General features: G+C 38.6%; 1 protein-coding gene across 1 annotated transcript in view; it reads left to right on the forward strand.

The window, feature by feature from the left end:
• Nucleotides 1-17134, forward strand: part of cdkal1 (CDK5 regulatory subunit associated protein 1-like 1) — a 596132-nt gene that overhangs the window by 421100 nt on the left and 157898 nt on the right. Inside the window, exon 15 of the mRNA XM_043718943.1 lies at nt 5143-5323. Coding sequence (XP_043574878.1) covers nt 5143-5323 — 181 coding nt within the window. The remainder of the gene's footprint in view (nt 1-5142; nt 5324-17134) is intronic.

Here is a 17134-nt window from a genome sequence, read left to right on the forward strand (position 1 = left end):
GTTGTGTTTGACTAACTTACTGGAGGTTTTTGCAGAGGTGACATAATGGGATCTTTGAGGATAATGCTGTTGATATGATGTACATGAACGTTCAAAAGGTATTTGATACATTGCACCACACCAGATTTGAGAGAAAGATTATAGCTCATGGTATGAAAGGGACAAGTCACAACATGGGTACAAAATTGGTTGACTGGGAGAAAACAGTGAAGTGCTTAATCTCTATTTTACAGGATAGAGGAAGGTTTGTAGTGGACTTCCCAGGGGTCAGTATTGGAATCCTCACTTTTCCTGATATATATTAATGATCTAGATACCAGTATGCAAGGACAGTTACAATGTTTGCAAATGATATGCAATTTCGGACTCTGTCTTCCTTACAGCTTACAATGAAGAGTTTAAACAAGGAATAAACAAGTTGGAATTGACAGATTAGTGGTAGCTGACTTTCAGTGTGGGGAAGTGTAAAATGTGATATTTTGATGGGAAGAAGATGGGCAGACAATATGAAATAGGAATGGCCAGAAATTGTAAGAGGGACCTAGAATACTTATGCACACACCACTGAAAATAGCTCGATAGAGAGAGCAGTTAATAAAGCAGGCAGTATCTTGGGCTTTAATAATAGGGGCATAGAATTCAAAAGCAAGAAGGTGATGCTGAATTTGTATAAGATATTAGTTAGACCTCAACTGGAGTGTTGTGTACAGTTCTGGATGCTAATTTATAAGAAAGATGTGAATGCTTTGGAGAGAATGGCAAAAGCACTTTGCAAAAATGGTTTCAGGGATGATAAACGTCAACGTCAGTTATAAGGATTGTTTGAAGAGGTTAGATTATTTGCCTTGAAGAGAAGATGACTTAGGTAGAAGTTTTTAAAATCAGGAATGGTTGGGATAGATAGATAGGGAGAAACTGTCCCAACTTGCAGAAGAATTGAGAATGATGGAGTACAGGTTTCAAGTGTTTCATAAATTTCACACAAAATGTGTTATGACACGGGGTAAACCCTTCTAATTTAAACCAGTCACACAGAAAAGCTCAGCTCATGTCGTAATCTGTTAAATTTTGTGTGGCAAAGAACTATCTGAAATATCACGATTTAAAGAAAAAATTAACAATTTTATTCTTTCAGTACAATAGAGAATATTAAGCAACAGCTATTTGCAACACCTTTCTCTTAAACCTATTTTTACTCCCCACTCGACAATACTGGTCCAATAAACTCCCTCTTAAATTTACAGCAAATCAATTTTCAAAATCATTTGTCATCTTAGGATGTTGAACTTTCTCTGTAGATTTCATTAGGTTGTCTTCGGTCTTCTGCTACACAGCTTCCTTATGGACAGGTACCTTTCAGAGAGCTATTCTGCTGGCAGTCTCTTGGTGTGTGGCTGCTCTTTGCTGTTCTCCCCAGCAGTTCAAAAAACCCAAAACATCAGACTGGCTCATTGGTTTGATGTCATCCAAAATAGTAAAATTCAAATTCAATTGGATTTTGATATCTGGGGATAATTGAAACTGGTTGTCAAAATTTGAATTTGTTGTGTACTATGGCAATGCAGCTCCAGCTATTTGTTTTACAACCAAATGTTACATTTTTAAATTTTCAGCACACTCTGTGCCAGCCAGAAGTTTCAGTTCTCTTAAAGGTACAGTACACGTCTACAATTTCATCATAAATGATTTGGGTCTGGAATGCACTGCCTCAAAATGTGTTGGAGGCAAGTTCAACTGAAGCATTGAAGAGGACATTGGATGAGTGTTTCTATTTAAATACTGTATAAGGATATGGGGAAAAGCAGGCAAATAGTACTGTCATAATGTTCATTGGAGATCCATTTTGCACACAATGGACTGAATGGCCTCCTTCTGCACTGTAGCACTTTTGTGATTCAGTGATCATGAATTAATGATTTGTGTATAAGATATTAAAATCTTCCTTTTTTATATATATTAAATCAGTGTTATGCATTTCCTGACAGAGTGTCTCCATTTCCTTTCTTTTACATTTCATTGTAAGTTACCTTTAGTGTAAAACTGAGAAAGAAAGTCAATGCCATAAGCATACAAAAAGCATGGAAGGATCCATTTGACCTATCATTTTCATGGTCACTCTCATATGGTCAACTCAACTAGTTGCATTCCCCCACCTTTCTCCCAAAACACTGCAAATCTTTTCTCTTCAGAAACTTATCCAATTTCTTGAAGGCTAAAATGGAATTTGTCTCCATCACACTCGCAAGCAATGCATCACAGATTCTAACCATTTACTGTGTAAAAACTAAATTCCCCATGTTACCTTTAGTTCTTTTGCCAGCCACTTTAAATCAGTGTCATCTTCTTCTTGACCCTTCTATCAATAAGACCATTTCTCCCTATTTATTGTGTTGAGACCCTTCATGATTTTGAACACATTTATGAAAGTTCTTGTTAATGTTCTCTTCTTTAAGAGCAATAGTCACTACTTGGGCAATCTGTCCACATAAATGAAATTGCTCAGAAACATTCTCACAGACCTTTTCTTCATCCTGTCTAATGCCTTCACATCATTAAAATGTGATGCACAGGTTGCACACAAGACTCCAACTGAAGCTGAACCATTTATTTATGCAGGTTCACCATAATCTTGTCGTTTTTGTACATCATGCTTCCATGTGTAAAATCCAGGATCCCATATATCTAATTAATTCATTGCTCATGCTACCCACCACTCTATGATTTGCGAACATACACTTCCAGATTTTTCTTTTCCTGCTGCATCCCTTTTAGAATTGTATCCATTGGCCCAGGTTTTTAGAGTCATGAAGACTTCATGAAGTGTCTAAGCTTGCACCTGAAACCTTGCTCTGGAAGTTCACATTTTTTCTTTTGCTGGTAGAGGAACAGGGTGAAATGTGCCTCACATCGGGAAAACCTGAACTCAGCAGAGCCATTTAAACTCAGTTCAAACAGACTCCATGACTTCTGGAACCAGAGCCTTTTATCACAGTATGAGAGTTACAGTATTGTACATAGATGTAAATACTTATAAAGGGCAGATGGGGTCTATGAAACTGTCATGTTATTTAAATGACCAGCCTTTTCAAGATTGTTAACAAAAATGGTTGCTCATGTCTGAGTGTTGAAGAATATCAGTGGTTACAGTTTTACAGTTATTAAGGACGTAATCTTAAATTCTACCATTATAGTTCTATTTCTCCTTTACTCTTCCACAATTATAATCACAGTAATGAGTGGGAAGGGGGGGGGGGAGAACTTGGTTGCCTCTGATCCTTGTGGCTGGTGCACCTTGCAATATACAGAGGAATCTCGATTATCTGAATATCAGATTATCCGGCAAAATCGCAAAATGTTTGGCTAAACCATGTTATCTGGCATTTGATTATCCAGAATTCGATTAACCGAACGAAATACTCCCCGCCCGTGTCCTTCAGATAACTGAGATTCCTCAGTACTGTGCTTGCCTACATCCCCCAGAATGAAAGTTCTGCCATCTTTGGCAATTTTTCCCCAGGACGACTCTGGCAAGCTGGGAGATTTTCTGACTATAATTTTGCCTGAGGAGCAAAAATCAGACCTTTACTTTACACTGCTTCTCACCTCATTCTGTCTTTCAAAATCTTTCACTTCACATTTCCCGACATTCAGTTTCATACGTCTGCATTGTCCACCAACCTGTCTGTGTTTCTTTGAAGCCTCCTACTATTCTTCTCATTCACATACTTGCAAAGATTAAAATTGTGCACTGCACACCCAAATATTGGGTCTTGATATAGATCAAGGAATGCATTATTCTAATATGAATTCTTGTGGAATCCAAATGTTTACTGCCCTTTTGTCTGCGAAACAATAGTTAGCACGACTTTGTTTCCTGTTAACTTCATATCCACTATCCCTTTTATTACTACAGTGCATTTTGTAGGTGGTACATGCTACTGTCACAGTTTGTTGTTCATGAAAGGAGTGATGTTGAAAGTGATGGATGGAGCAATAATCGATCCGGCTTTGTTGTGTGTGCTGTCAACCTTCTTCAGAGTTTTTGGACCTGCTCTCATTCTGACGAGTGATCAGCATTCCATTATGTTCCTGACTTGTGTTTTGTAGTTGGTGAAAAGGCTTTGGGAGTCAGGAGGTACCTCCCCAAAGAATACCCAGGCCCTGGCCTGCTTGTATAGTGACAATATTTATTTATTGGTCCATTTAGCTTCTGGTCAGTGCTAAATACCAGTTTGTTGATTGTGGGGATTCAGCAATGAAATTGCTGTTGAATAGCATGGGGAGATAGTTGGATTATTATTTATGATGATTATGGGGAGGCGCTAACGTCACTTTACTACTAAACTGGAGGCCCGGACTAACATTTTTCTGGCATAAGTTTAAACCCCATCATGCCAGATGGTGAAATATGAATTCAATGAAAAAAGACTGAAGGTTTCAAAAAAAAAAGCTAGCATAATGGCAGTCATGTACCCATTGGCAATTGTAAGAGCCCATCTGGTTTCCTGGAAGGATATCTGCCTTCCCTACCTCGTTACAGCAAAGTGGCTGACCCTTAGCTGCCCTCTCGGCAACTAGAGATATGTAATAAGTGTTGACACCCTCATCCCATCAACAAATGTTTAAAAACCATCTAGGAAAAGACAGCCTTGATCAATACAGTATTTACCATTTTTCAACATTCTGTACCTGCACAGGTGGCATCTGCTAACAGCAGTGTATATCATTTGCAAGATTTGCAGCAAGAATTTGCCTAGCCTTTTCAACAGCACACTGTAAACACATGATTTATGTCACCTAAAGGATAAAAATATGAGGTACATGTTAACACCACACATTCAAATTTCTCTTCAAATTAAACACCATCCCTGGAACAAAATCCTTGTTCCCTTACTGCAGCTTGGTCAGAATTCTGGAACTTCTTCCCTAACACTATGCCACAAACTGTAGCATTTCAAGAAAGCAACTCTTTCTAAATCAGTTGATATGATGCTGCATAAATGCGCTGAGCAGAATATAAATATGAAAGTTTGACTGACCATTTTGACCTCTGCTCAGCTAGGGGACAGCACCCATGAAGCAGTGAACATTTGACTTGAAAATAACATGCATTTTAATTTGAATTTTCATCTTTTTACTCAGGGTGCCAGGGATTACAATTGCCACCGACATTATCTGTGGTTTTCCAGGTGAGACAGAAGCAGACTTTCAAGAAACTCTGAAACTAATTCAAGAGTATAAATTTCCTAGCTTGTTCATCAATCAGTTCTACCCACGTCCAGGCACCCCAGCTGCAAAGATGGAACAAGTCCCAGCCCAAGTGGTGAGCTCTTTATTTATGCTAATTTTCATTTTGTTTTAACTAAGTATTATCAAATAATCTATGACCCAGCAGGTCTTTAACAAAGCATTTCCAAGATTTATTACTATTTTGAGTGAGTTGTATAAGGCAGCCAACTGAGAGAAATAAAACAGAAACTGCAAATCACCATCAAAAAGTAACTTTTCTCTTGAACATGGCAATTTGTACCCAAATCCCAAGCATGTGAACATTTTCACCGTTCCAGACTTATTTACTGAAATATTTAGCTAAAGTGCTTAAATGCTTCCATCTTGCTATGACTTAGTGATTTCTGCAACTGATTATTCCTATGCTTGCCACGTCAGTGTGTTCACCCACGAATGCTAATAAGATAAATGAGAATCAAAATAAGAATTAAATAGTTGAATTTAATTCTGGCAATATTTTTATTTGTAACTCCTGCATTAAATGCTGCTGCAATGGACAGGAAGTGAATATACTTTTCATAATTTAGTAGTACGAAGGATCCATAAACTTCAATCTGTATTCTGCAGTAGCAGCTTTGTTTAAAACTTCCTTTAGAAGCCATATCAAAAAGTGTGATTCTGAGGATGTTCTACATTTTACTCCCCCATTAATCAGTGAATTTCTGTATTCACAGCAATGTATCAATGTACAGCAAAAGAATCTAACAGCACAGTCGGTGTTAGCTTACAAAAAGATGTGATAAAGCTGTATTGATGCTTTATTTGGAAGATAACATTCACAGCATTAGTATTTGATAAATTCCAGTTCTGATAAAATGCGATAGTGCCATTCTCATGCAGTGTTGCGTTACAAGAAAATTGAGCAATAGCCGCACCATTTAAACTAATGGGGCCTGAATCACATCATAGCCAATGCAGGTAAGGCAAGTTCGCGTTCTACAAATAATAGTCTAAATTCTTCAATCACGTTAAAGCTATTTCACCTTGAAGAAACCCGCGTTATAGCAAAACCGACTGTACTGTACGACCTTGCACATGCTGAATTGGGCAACCACATGACTTTGTATCTTATCAGAGCACGGCGAAATAGGAAATCCTTAAACCCTGATAAATTAGAGCAAACGAGCTCTTGAAGAAACCCATGCCTGTTGATATGTGCCAAACCATTGAACTAACATCATTTTAAGTTTATAAGGTGACCAAAAGATACAGGAGCAGAAGTAGGCCATTGGGTCTGCCTCACCATTCAATCTTATTCATGACTGATCTGATAATCCTAAACTCCACTTCCTTCCCTTTCCTGAGTACTCAATATCTGTGCTGTAGCCATTCTTTGAATTTTCAAAATAATTAGCGATAGAACAAAATACAGATTCCTTCAGGAATACTGTGTAACAAGAAAATGTATTGCAGATGTAAAAGTTGGTATGCAAAGGAACAGAATGTGGAAAAATCCATTCCATAAGTTTCTGTGCGGATAAGGTGATGACCTATCTTAGAAAAAACTTGTTACTTTCTATTTACATTCCAGATGTTCCTTTTAGTAAGTTAATCCAGTCACCCTACAGGATCTGTAACAGATTTCTTGTCAGATAAAATGGCATTTTAATAATGTGAAATAAATGTCCTGATTTGAAGGGGGTTTAATGCAGCAAAGTATTGCATCTCGAGCAGTGCCAAAGTAAATGTTTATATTGGCAGTGATGCAGAGCATGTGATTTTTTTTTATATGGTATTGTATCATCCTTCAGAAGGTTTGAAAAAGAAGTTAAGTTGTACAGTGTTGACCTGATTAAGACCGTTTGCAGCTTGAAACTTCTGTTTCTCTAAGTTGATCCAATCTGAACTTTTTGATGTATTTGCTGTTCTGTATATCACACCCTTTGCTTGATGTTCTACTGTGTCTTTTAAGTACTTTAGTGTGTCATATCAAGTAAATCAATGTGGATGATACTGATGCAAAACAATAACCAAATCAAATAGATTGTTTATCAGCTGAACTCAGAGATTGATAAATCTGAGTAATAGTCTAGCAGATATCTAGTTATTTCACCTGAATTTTCAGGTAAGTATTTTACGAATCAATTCAATACTCTGATTTATAAGCGAAAGCATTGCTACGTCAGGTTACTTGATATGGCATGGGTGTGCATTATGGAAGATGCAAATTGATAGTATTTTCCAAGAGTTAATTTGGGCTAAGGAGAGGGATGATACAATTATGTGGTGGTTTCACCTTCCTATTTGATTATTTGGTAGTGGATAGTGTGTTGCTAACTGATTTCTCATTCTCTACGTCTTGCTTTCATTGCTGGGTATGGTGTAGGTTGTGGAGTAGGACTGAATTGTGTCAACTGAGCCTCCAGCAAAGATTGTGTTTGGTCTAAAAATAATCATTTCGGTAGCAACAGCTTATTTTATTGCTATAGGTTAGTGCAAACTTCGATATGGCCTCAAAGGATTAAGCTATTCCATATTGGATTAATTATATATACAGACAGGTCTTGTCATGTTACATGTCATCTATCAAATGTCAGTAAACCAAGCAGTATGTATTTGATAGAGTTTGCATTTCGTTACTGAATGCAATTTAGTGTTAAACTAGTTCTTACTTGAAAAGAATATGATGTAAAAAAGTAAATTTTCAAAGCAACTTTATATAAAACTAAAATATAGTCATACATAATTAAACTGATAATCTTGGAACTACCTACTTTTAAAATATAAAATGGCAATGATTTGAATGTTCAAAATTTCAACCACGAAATCTTTGTGAGAGACTGAAGTCTAACAGTGATTTGAATCCATTGAGAGTTATATGGGATGGTATCTAAATGTGCTAATGCAAATTACCAGTTTGTTTCCACATCACAAATAGAAGTGAATGTTGGCTCTGAAGGAACATACTGGCATTGAAGCCAAATGGAGACTTTGTTCCTATCTCAGGAATCCTATTTTGATCTCATGCCTTGTCAGGTCCTGATATCAGATTCAAGCCATTGTAACAGACCACATTTTTTTTATTTTTGGAATGTGGTTTGAAAATGAGAAAAAGGACACTGCTTTTAAAAGGGGATAATGTACAAGGAGTTGTCTGCAACTTGCAAAATAAGTGAAACTAACTGATGCATGTGAGCCAGTGTTACATTTTGGGACATTGGTACCATCAGTTGTAGGAGAAAGTGAGGACTGCAGATGCTGGAGAGTCAGAGTCGAAAAGTGTAGCACTGGAAAAAACACAGCAGGTCAGGCAGCATCCGAGGAGCAGGAGAATCGACATTTCAGGCATAAGCCTTTCATCAGTTGTAGGTTCAGGAGAACTAATGTGACAATATTGTGCCTTTGAGATATGTGTATTGTCTTGTTTTCTAAAGAGTTTTGTCATAGTGGTGCCAAGATGTCTCCTGCCAGCAGGCAGTTTGTAAATAGTTTTAGGTTTCTCCCTGGATTTTTTTTTATAGTAAGCCAAAAGAATCATGAGTGGATGGGGTCAGGCTCTCACAGACGTTGAGGAATTTGGTTTTGCTTTCAGTAGGGTTTTTTTGTTAGTTAGCTGCTGCATTAGAATTCTCTCTGCTGCTAGATTGAAGACTTCGAGTTTTTCTCTAAAAAATCAAAAGGAGCAGATTGTTTCTTTCAGTGTTTCTTTCTGCTGGACTGGAGAGACATAGCATGCGAGAATAATAATTTTTTGCTGCATTACATTTTGCCAAAGGACGTGTTGATGGGTGCTGCCTATATTGGAACCATTGATTACGAGTGATTAAATAATACATGTTTTGTTCAGTATGTCAATAATGTAAAGTTATTTGTTTTGTTGCAATTTAATTGCATTTTAAAAATAAATTGTGTTTTGATTAAAGCTTAGTGGTGGACCAATTGAATCATATGTGGAACACAGGGGTTTACAGTTGCCTTTAAATTAAAACAAAAGTTGGGGTCCAGGATATCTCCCGAACGTGTTTTGAGGGAGGTTGGTCTAGTCCCTAATACTAAGTGCGATAACAATCTTCTGGATTGGGTGCAACTTAACAAAACTCTGTGAGGGTAATGGGAAACAGAAGAACGGGAAGTTTCCAGAGCTGGATGCTTCAATGTCTCTCTCAATATCCTTTCTGTGTAAAATTGCTTTCTCCGTTTCTCTGTTGAAAGAGCAGGAAAAGTACTTTCGGAAGCACTAAAAAAGAAATTCAAAACTCAAAAGGCCAAAAAGGCCCCGGTCCAACCAGCCAATCAGCGAACTAAAGACTAAACATCGCTATGCAGTTAACATTGTGTTATCATAACAGATTCGAAAGGATTGTGAAAACAGTCCATCCAGTTTTGTATTGTGGACTGTGATTCAGAATTGTGTTTCCATGTTTTTTGTCCCCCCTCTGTCATGATATTTGTATCTTGTTTGTTTCGCTTTGTGTGCCTGTTTGTATGTGGGGGAGATTTAAAGGGGTAAGGATGAAGTTATATGGTCATAAATTGGTAATTCAGTTTTCCATTGTTTTTACTATTAGTTAGGAAAATCAGTTTTGTTACAATGATTAGTTATTTTCACTTTAACAAATAAAACTAACCTGAATCAGTTAAGTAGAATGGGCATTTCAGCATTTTAATTAAATATTCACATTTATGGTGACTGTGGGAACAGTGGGGCTCAATACTGGTGCACTTTGTCACGTGAGTTGTGGAATTTAACCATTTTACACGTTTACTGCAATTGTACAGCAAAGGTTCGACGAATAGTACACCACCAGTTCACCACTGATTGCATCTGAAATTAAGATTTTACCTTTCTCATAGACTGTAATGGTTACAGCATGACTATTGGCTTGGTAAGTAGGGAGGGCTAGCAGCTAGGTGCCATTCCAGTAAGGTCATGATGTGGAGACAAGCCCCTGCAGCCAGCCTTCAGCTCAATGGTAGCTTTTAAACATTTCCTTTATTCTATCTTTAATTCTACTTCGCCACTGCATTCTGCCAAACACAAATCTGCTTCCCGTTGTGCACTTTGTTCACCTCCCCCACCCTCCAACCTTTCACCAGCTCTTCTCCAATATCAAGAGAAGTGAAGAACTGGAGTGGTGTGGGTGGAGGGATGTTATCAGGGTTTGGAATGTGTGTAGAGATGGAACTCCATGGTGAAGGGAGTACCAGTGAGTGGGGGATTGCCTGTTTTGAAAGTCCTGATTTAAAAGGGCTGTGCTCTTGAACATCCTTTATGACTGGTAAAGGAGTACTAAGTATCGGGTATATCATTAAATATTGAGGTAGGCACCAGGCAATCAGCCCAAACTTGCACAATGCCAGGGTGCAGTGATGCCAATAGTTTTGGCTCACCTGGAGTCCTTTGTTGCAAATTACAACATCCAGATATGAGTCTTTGAGGAAATTGTGAACACTTTGAAACCGTCAATAGAGGTGATCGCTGAGGGACTGCAAGAACTAGCCTTCTGTGTTTAACAGGTAGAGTATTGTCATACCAACTGAGGTGAACCATGAAATTTGATTCTATGTTTTGATCATCAAAAATACTGAATGAGGGCTGCTTAATCCAACTAGTTCATTGGTGTTCATCAGAGAAGAAAGCCTTCCATCTCTATGGTCTATTGTTCATAATTCCAATCCAACTGTACTGACAGCAAGAATAGCGGCAAATGCTGCCTTACCAGTGTTTCCACATTATAATAACAATTTGAAAAAATGTCAATAATTGAGCACTTAAATGGCTCTTATCATTGACAGAATTCTGAGGTTGTAGCTATTTCCAAAGAAGGAAGAAGTGATTTGATTTGAAAACAAAGTTAAAAATTCCACCTTTATGGAATATAACTGCCAAATAAATGCTGGAGAAATGCTTCTATGCACAATAAATATTGAATTAGTGACAAATTTCTCGAAGGTTACAGTCAATCTTCCATCATCTAAGTCAAAGATTGGAAGTCAAGATTTGGAGACGCCGGTGTTGGACTGGGGTGTACAAAGTTAAAAATCACACAACACCAGGTTATAGTCCAACAGGTTTAATTGGAAGCACACTAGCTTTCGGAGCAACGCTCCTTCAGGTGATTGTGAAGTGATTGGAAGTGATCTTGAATAAATGGATCACTTAGTAAACAAAATACAAAGAATCACAAACACCTAAAGATGTTGAAAACCCAAAAGCTTAAATTTTATGAAAAATGAAGTTAGATGCGCTCAAAATTTAAATGAAATAAAGAATTGGAGAAGTCAGTGCCTTAACCAAATGGCAGAATCTTAAAGGACTGTGGTGAGAAATGTGGGTGAATCACATGAGAAGTTCTGCAAGTCCTTTCTCACCATTGGGAGAAGCTCATTGCATTTTAATACAGAGTTATGGATATCAGGGTGATATTCTCTCCAGGGAGCGGCAAGGTGCCTATTAAGGGGGATTTATTGCTTGTTAACAGCCTCATTGACAACGTATCTCGCCTCATCAACATTCTACCACCACAAGGAAACTTGGCATCAACAATTCTCAACATGAAAATCAGAATGAGTGCCTGGCAACTTCAACTTGCCACTTACTCCTCTGGGCCACCATCTTAAACACCCAATTAATAATGTCTCAATGCTCAAACCCGGCACCAACTACACGCACCCCATATTCATGGATGCTGGCACATACATAGAGAAAGCGAAAACGCTACTGGCAGACACCGACACCTACCAACTGATGGCGACAGACCGAACACCACAATTGGAAAACCACATCACAGTTCCTTAAGAAATCTACACCTGACAGGAGAAATTAACAAAGCTGATCTCCAAAAAAATTAAGCCAGTGGGATCCAACAGACCCCGCTTCTATGGACTCTCCATGGTACACAAACCAAGGACTCCGACCCATAGTTTCACTCCCAGGAACACCAACATACAGACTAGCAAAAGAACAGCATCAAAGATTGAACCACCTAGTGAACAACTCAATCCACTTCACCCAAGAGTTTCTTAACATCATCAAGGACACCAAAATAGATGGGGATGAGATTATGATGTCATGTGACAGCACTGTTCACCTCCATAAACATCCTCCTAGCCAAGGAAACACTCGCCTCACTACTCAAATGACCAGGAATACAGGCAACCTACACCATCAACACCATCAGCAAAGATGGCACCCTCAAACTACTCGATCTGTGCCTCACAGCCCACTTCATCTTCAACGGCCAGGTATACAAACAAATCAACGGAACACCCATGGGATCACCGATATCAGGACTAATAGCAGAAATAGTCATGCAATGACTCGCATGGACAGCACTACTCACTGTCAGCCAAAACTATGGATCTGCTATGTAGATGTCACCTTTGACATTATTAAATGCTCACAGCTGAAGAAAATCCATCAACCCATAAACAACATCCTTACTGGCATAAAATTCACCAAGGAAGAAGAAAACAACAACCGACTCCCATTCCTGGACATCATAGTTGAACCCAAGGCAAATGGTGAACTCCAGACCAGCATATACAGGAAGGCCGCCCACACAGGCCAAATATTCAGTTATAACAGCATCCATCCCAACACCCACAAACAGAGCTGCATCAGAACATTGTTCAAGTGAACCACAACACATTGCAGCACACTGGAGCTGCAAAAGCAGAAGAATAACACCTACACAACAGGTAAAAACAACAGGTACCCAAAAAAGTGCAGCCTGGTGATTCCTACACGACAGACCACAACAGGAAGACACAACACACCCGGATACACTGGCCATACTGCCATATGTTAAGGACATATCATAAATGGCCACCAGACTACTATGACCCCTGGGATCATGGTGGCACACAGACTGACTGCCACACTAAAACAACTACTAACATGTATAAAGGGTCCTATACTCACAACTCAACAGGACCATTGTTAATAAAAACAATTGTGTAAAGATTGCCAGGAACCCTTCATAAGGCAAACAGTAAGAAAATTAGCCACCAGGGTACACAAACACCAAGTAGCCACCAAGGGACATGACCAGCTATCATTTGTATCACTTCACTCAGACAATGAAGGACACTAATTCGACGAGGACAATGTATCCATCCTCGGACAAGTCCAACAGAAATATGCATGCGAATTCCTGTAAGTCTGTCACTCAACCCGGATCTCCAATGACAAACATGTAAATTTGGACCCAATATACGAGCCACTAAGGAATGGAACCAACAACAAAACCGGAAATGACACTACCAACCCCAACAGAACCAGACACATAAACAAAAAGTGGGGCAGAATGCCAACACCTCACTGGAGGTGTACTGATGATGTTACCTAGCATAGTAACGAAACATCTGTGAACAAACTTACCAGCTCAGCGAGCAAGTCAACAACCTCATCTAAAACCTGAGCTATAAATCTTTGTGAGTTCTCTGAACTGACAGGAATGTGGGCCCACACTCTTCTGGTGGCCTTGAAGGTGTCAGCTGCTTAAATTCTATGCAACTTGAGTGGCAAGTGACCTACGTGGAATCTCTCTGTTATCCATCTATCCAGTGAATTAAGATAGGATAGTGACTGATCCATTTGTACAAGATTACACTGGTTCATTTGGTTTGTCCATGATGAGGTCAGTGCTGCTGTCGGATTTGGAAGACATAGCTGGTTTTCCATAAGTGCAGGATGCCATCACCTGAACACGCCACAATGAGAGGGCCATATCTCAACAGTGCAACATTCCATTTATGATCAGGTGATGTGCGATCACCAGCACCACTTCTGGGAGATGTGTCTTGGGAAGCTACAATAACTTCCGCATCTTCAGGCACTGGCATGAATCTGACAGGTTGGAGGATCCAGATGCCCGACAAGGCTCATTAATGAGGGACAAGGCAGTACAACCTTGGCTGATGACATCATTGCACAGTCCCCTAACTCGCGCAGAGCACAGTACAATCTCACTCATGCTTCAACAAGGGCTGTGATGGAGCAAACAATAGGACTACTGATAATGCTGCTCTGACTGGTCTCGGGGTGTCTGCCATGTACGTCAGACAGAGTGTGACACATCAATCTAGCATGCTCTACTCTGCACAGTTGGGGCAGGAAATGAGCTGGATGCTGAGGAACTGACTGAATGGGCACAGTCTTTCAAGGATGAAGACATTGTGCTGGAAGTAGCTCTCCTTGTGCATGACAGAGCCAGATAGGACTTGTTTGACAAGCAATAGATGAGAGCTGAGTGCAGCAAATAGTCATCAGCTACAATGACACATTTTCATTTGTACTGCGGGGGTGAACTGCAGACTCTTAGTTTTTTTTGTGTTGGCATTTGATGACTGCAAATAAAAGGTAATATTTTTGAAATGATAAAAGTGTGCCCGTCTGAGATGGTCACCCAGCGTACAAAGACAAGATTTTAGTCTGCATTCGGCATTGGTAGAAGAACAATGGTGACGTGGAAGGTGGTCAGCTGGGATGTAGCGAAGGACAAGAAAGCTGTGTGCCTTGGTGAATAGACAGCAAGTGGGGCAAGAAACTGGAGCGGCATGTTCCAGGAGGTGTCAGTCACGCAACTGTATGCTGTGAAAAGCATCTGTTGGGGGCTGCTGTGCCATTATTTTCCTATTGAAGGGTAACACCAATGCTTTGCCAGATGTTTGTTTGGAGTTTATAAACGGCACTGGCAGAAGGGATGCCAATCTATTCCAGGACATCTGGCCAATGGCAAATTCTTCCAGCTAGATGGTAGAATTAAGCTAGCAGAGGACTTGAAGGGCACCATAGGAACTTGGTAGGAAGTTAGGGAGAGGTATTTGGGTTGAGATGGAAAAGAAATCTCATTAGGTCTCATAGAGAGAAATCCTTAGTGTAACACAAGGAAATTGATACTTAGCCAAAATTATGTTAAGATTCAGCCCAACATATTTTAAAATATTCTATTCTGAATAAAATATTTAGCAGCTTTAAATTAATATTTTTCCTTATTTATTATTTTCAGTTATCATATACACAAGTAATAGAGCAACTGATCAGCTAGGAGAGTTTTTAATATCCCCCTTGCTGTAAGTCATTAAGGCACTTAAGAGCTACTCTTGAGTTTGAGGTGACTTTTTTAAAATTAGGATACTAATTTCACCTCTTACTTCTTCAGAGGCACCCATTGTTAGCCTGCTGCCTCTGACAACAAAACTAGTGATAGAAACATAATGTATGGGAAATTATGGCTACATGAACCTTCATTCCACCACTTCTCAAAGTATTATAGAACTATGATACAGCAATGAGATATTGTGCCACCTGAAATATTTTAAATATTTAAATTTGTCATTCACTGTCAAATTTTGCAATTCAGATTCTGTCACATGCTAATATTTAAGACTCTGAAAAAGCATATTTTGATTTATTTTAATGACTTTGAACTTCCCAACAAGATAAATTATTTTTAGAAGATGCTACAGTTGACCTTCAAAGACTTCTCCGACAGATGTACGAAATAAGACAAAATAATTGTAAGAACAATTATGACATGTAATTGAATGTCATTACTTCTTTGTACTCAGGTAAATGTTTTACACCTCAACATTTTCATGTTGATTACATTGAAAATACATTATCCCTTTGAAGGTGTGTAGGCCCATTGATGAAGAAAATTTAAAAATGTTCAGAACTGCTTGACATTTACCTTTGCACATCCTGGCTTTCTGTGTGTTTGACATACTCACAAATGCTTCAAATAACAGCCATAATCACACAATTATTGATACTTCCAACAGGGGATTGTTACTGTTATAGGGTGCAAGGTAACAGTAAAGCACTTTGCATACCTTCATTTTTAAAGTTGGTATGTATAACAATTACATTTTGTTTGTAATTTGTCGTGGTGTAAATCTGTATTGTAAATCTATTTATTCCATTCCTAATTTAAACTTGTCTGACTGGCTTGTGTTGAGTTTTGGAAAATATATAAAATACTAGTCACTTTGTCGTTAACCTTAATTTTAACATTTGTGTCAACTCATCCAATCCTCCTCCATACCTTTAGTGAGTAACCTTTTTCATTGGGGATTATAAACTTCAAGATGGTGCAATGTTATTTAATAATGGAGGTTCTAATGATCATTCGAAAACTAGTGAGCATTAAAATAAAACATGAAAAATGCTAGGAAGTACTTTCCTTCATTGACCTATAAAATAGATTAAACTAGAGTGGTGCTGGAAAAGCACAGCAGTTCAGGCAGCATCCGAGGAGCAGTAAAGTCGATGTTTCGGGCAAAAGCCCTGCATCAGGAATACAGGATTCCTGATACTGTATTCCTAATGAAGGGCTTTTGCCCGAAACATCGATTTTACTGTTCCTCGGATGCTGCCTGAACTGTTGTGCTTTTCCAGCACCACTCTAATCTAGACTCTGGTTTCCAGTATCTGCAGTCATTGTTTTTACCTATAAAATAGATTAGCAAAACATACAATAAATTTGGGTTTACAACCGCACTTCAAAAGAAATGATGACAAGTTCCTGAGAGTAAAGGGCATCTCTAAAAGTAGATGAACTCACTGATCTCTCTCTCTCTCTCCTCACCCACACAACTTTGAATTGTTAATTGTACCATTAATGAATTTACAAGCATTAGTAATCTGTTCCTCATTAAGTTGAATTAGCATTCAAAAACCCTGATAAACATCAGTACTTTGTTCTAGCTTTAAATTCAATTAAATTCGGAAGACCCTGAGAGTTTTATGCTGTGTAGTGCTGTCAAATGCTGCTTCCTTATTCACTTTGGCTGCTGCTACACTGAAACACATTTCTTAACAAAGATGGTCAGAAGAAGCCCTTCTCCAAATCTGTCGTCTTACATATTGTAATAATTTCATATTCTGTTAATATTTGAA

The sequence above is a fragment of the Chiloscyllium plagiosum genome, chromosome 29, assembly GCF_004010195.1.
Source record: "Chiloscyllium plagiosum isolate BGI_BamShark_2017 chromosome 29, ASM401019v2, whole genome shotgun sequence".
Lineage (NCBI taxonomy): Eukaryota > Metazoa > Chordata > Chondrichthyes > Orectolobiformes > Hemiscylliidae > Chiloscyllium > Chiloscyllium plagiosum.